This window comes from Aphanomyces invadans (genome assembly GCF_000520115.1).
Source record: "Aphanomyces invadans strain NJM9701 unplaced genomic scaffold supercont1.32, whole genome shotgun sequence".
Classification (NCBI taxonomy): domain Eukaryota; phylum Oomycota; class Saprolegniomycetes; order Saprolegniales; family Verrucalvaceae; genus Aphanomyces; species Aphanomyces invadans.
The window spans coordinates 1-692 of NW_008580177.1; the positions used below are offsets into that span (position 1 = coordinate 1).

A 692-nucleotide genomic window follows, 5' to 3' on the forward strand; every position below is an offset into this window, starting at 1 on the left:
TCCCTCCGTCCGTGAAGGCTCGCCAGAGGAAGCCAACAGGATCCGGCGGAAGCCCACGGGATTCAACGACCAAAACAACTGGTGGTACCTCCCGCTCTTCGACCGGGAAGACCACCGCCACAACTCGAGGACCCACCCTTTTGTCGCCAACCCCTGAGGTCGAGCATGCGGAAACCCGAAGCCTTGCGGGCAGCGACATGTCGATTGAACAAGGACACGGCGGGGCGCCAACAATGGAAGACGAAGACATGGGCGACGCTGCAGCCAGCCCGTCAGTCGTTTGGAACACTCGCCCAAGCGAATGCTATGGAAGTCATCGAAACTCCACAACAAACCCAGCCCGCTACTGCTCCCGACGTGACAGAGCAGTACTCTTCTTCTCCGCTGGAATTCCAATTGGTTACGGGCGACCGGTTCAACCCAGCTCCCAAGCGGCCATTGTCACCACTGTCACCGCACGTGACAACGTCAAACCGCTATGCATTGCTCCAAGAAGACGACCTGGATCTTTCGTTGGAGGACTTTGCGCTGCCTAGAGTTGTCGTGGAAGACCCCGAATTTCCTCGCGCAACCACCCTAGCAAAGAAAAGCCGACCCAACAAGTCCAAACACGCGCACTTTGAACGGGCGACCAAGCTGATTCGAGAGAAGGATGTCGAATCCAACATCTTGGCGTGCACTCGCTTGCTCAA

General features: G+C 57.4%; 1 protein-coding gene across 1 annotated transcript in view; it reads left to right on the forward strand.

The window, feature by feature from the left end:
• Nucleotides 1–165: 165 nt before the first annotated feature.
• The window catches only part of H310_11466 (hypothetical protein), a gene marked incomplete at both ends in the record, with an annotated part of 810 nt that continues 283 nt past the window's right edge, over nucleotides 166–692 (forward strand). The window contains one exon of the mRNA XM_008878160.1: nucleotides 166–674. Within this exon, the coding sequence (XP_008876382.1) occupies nucleotides 166–674 (509 nt within the window). The remainder of the gene's footprint in view (nucleotides 675–692) is intronic.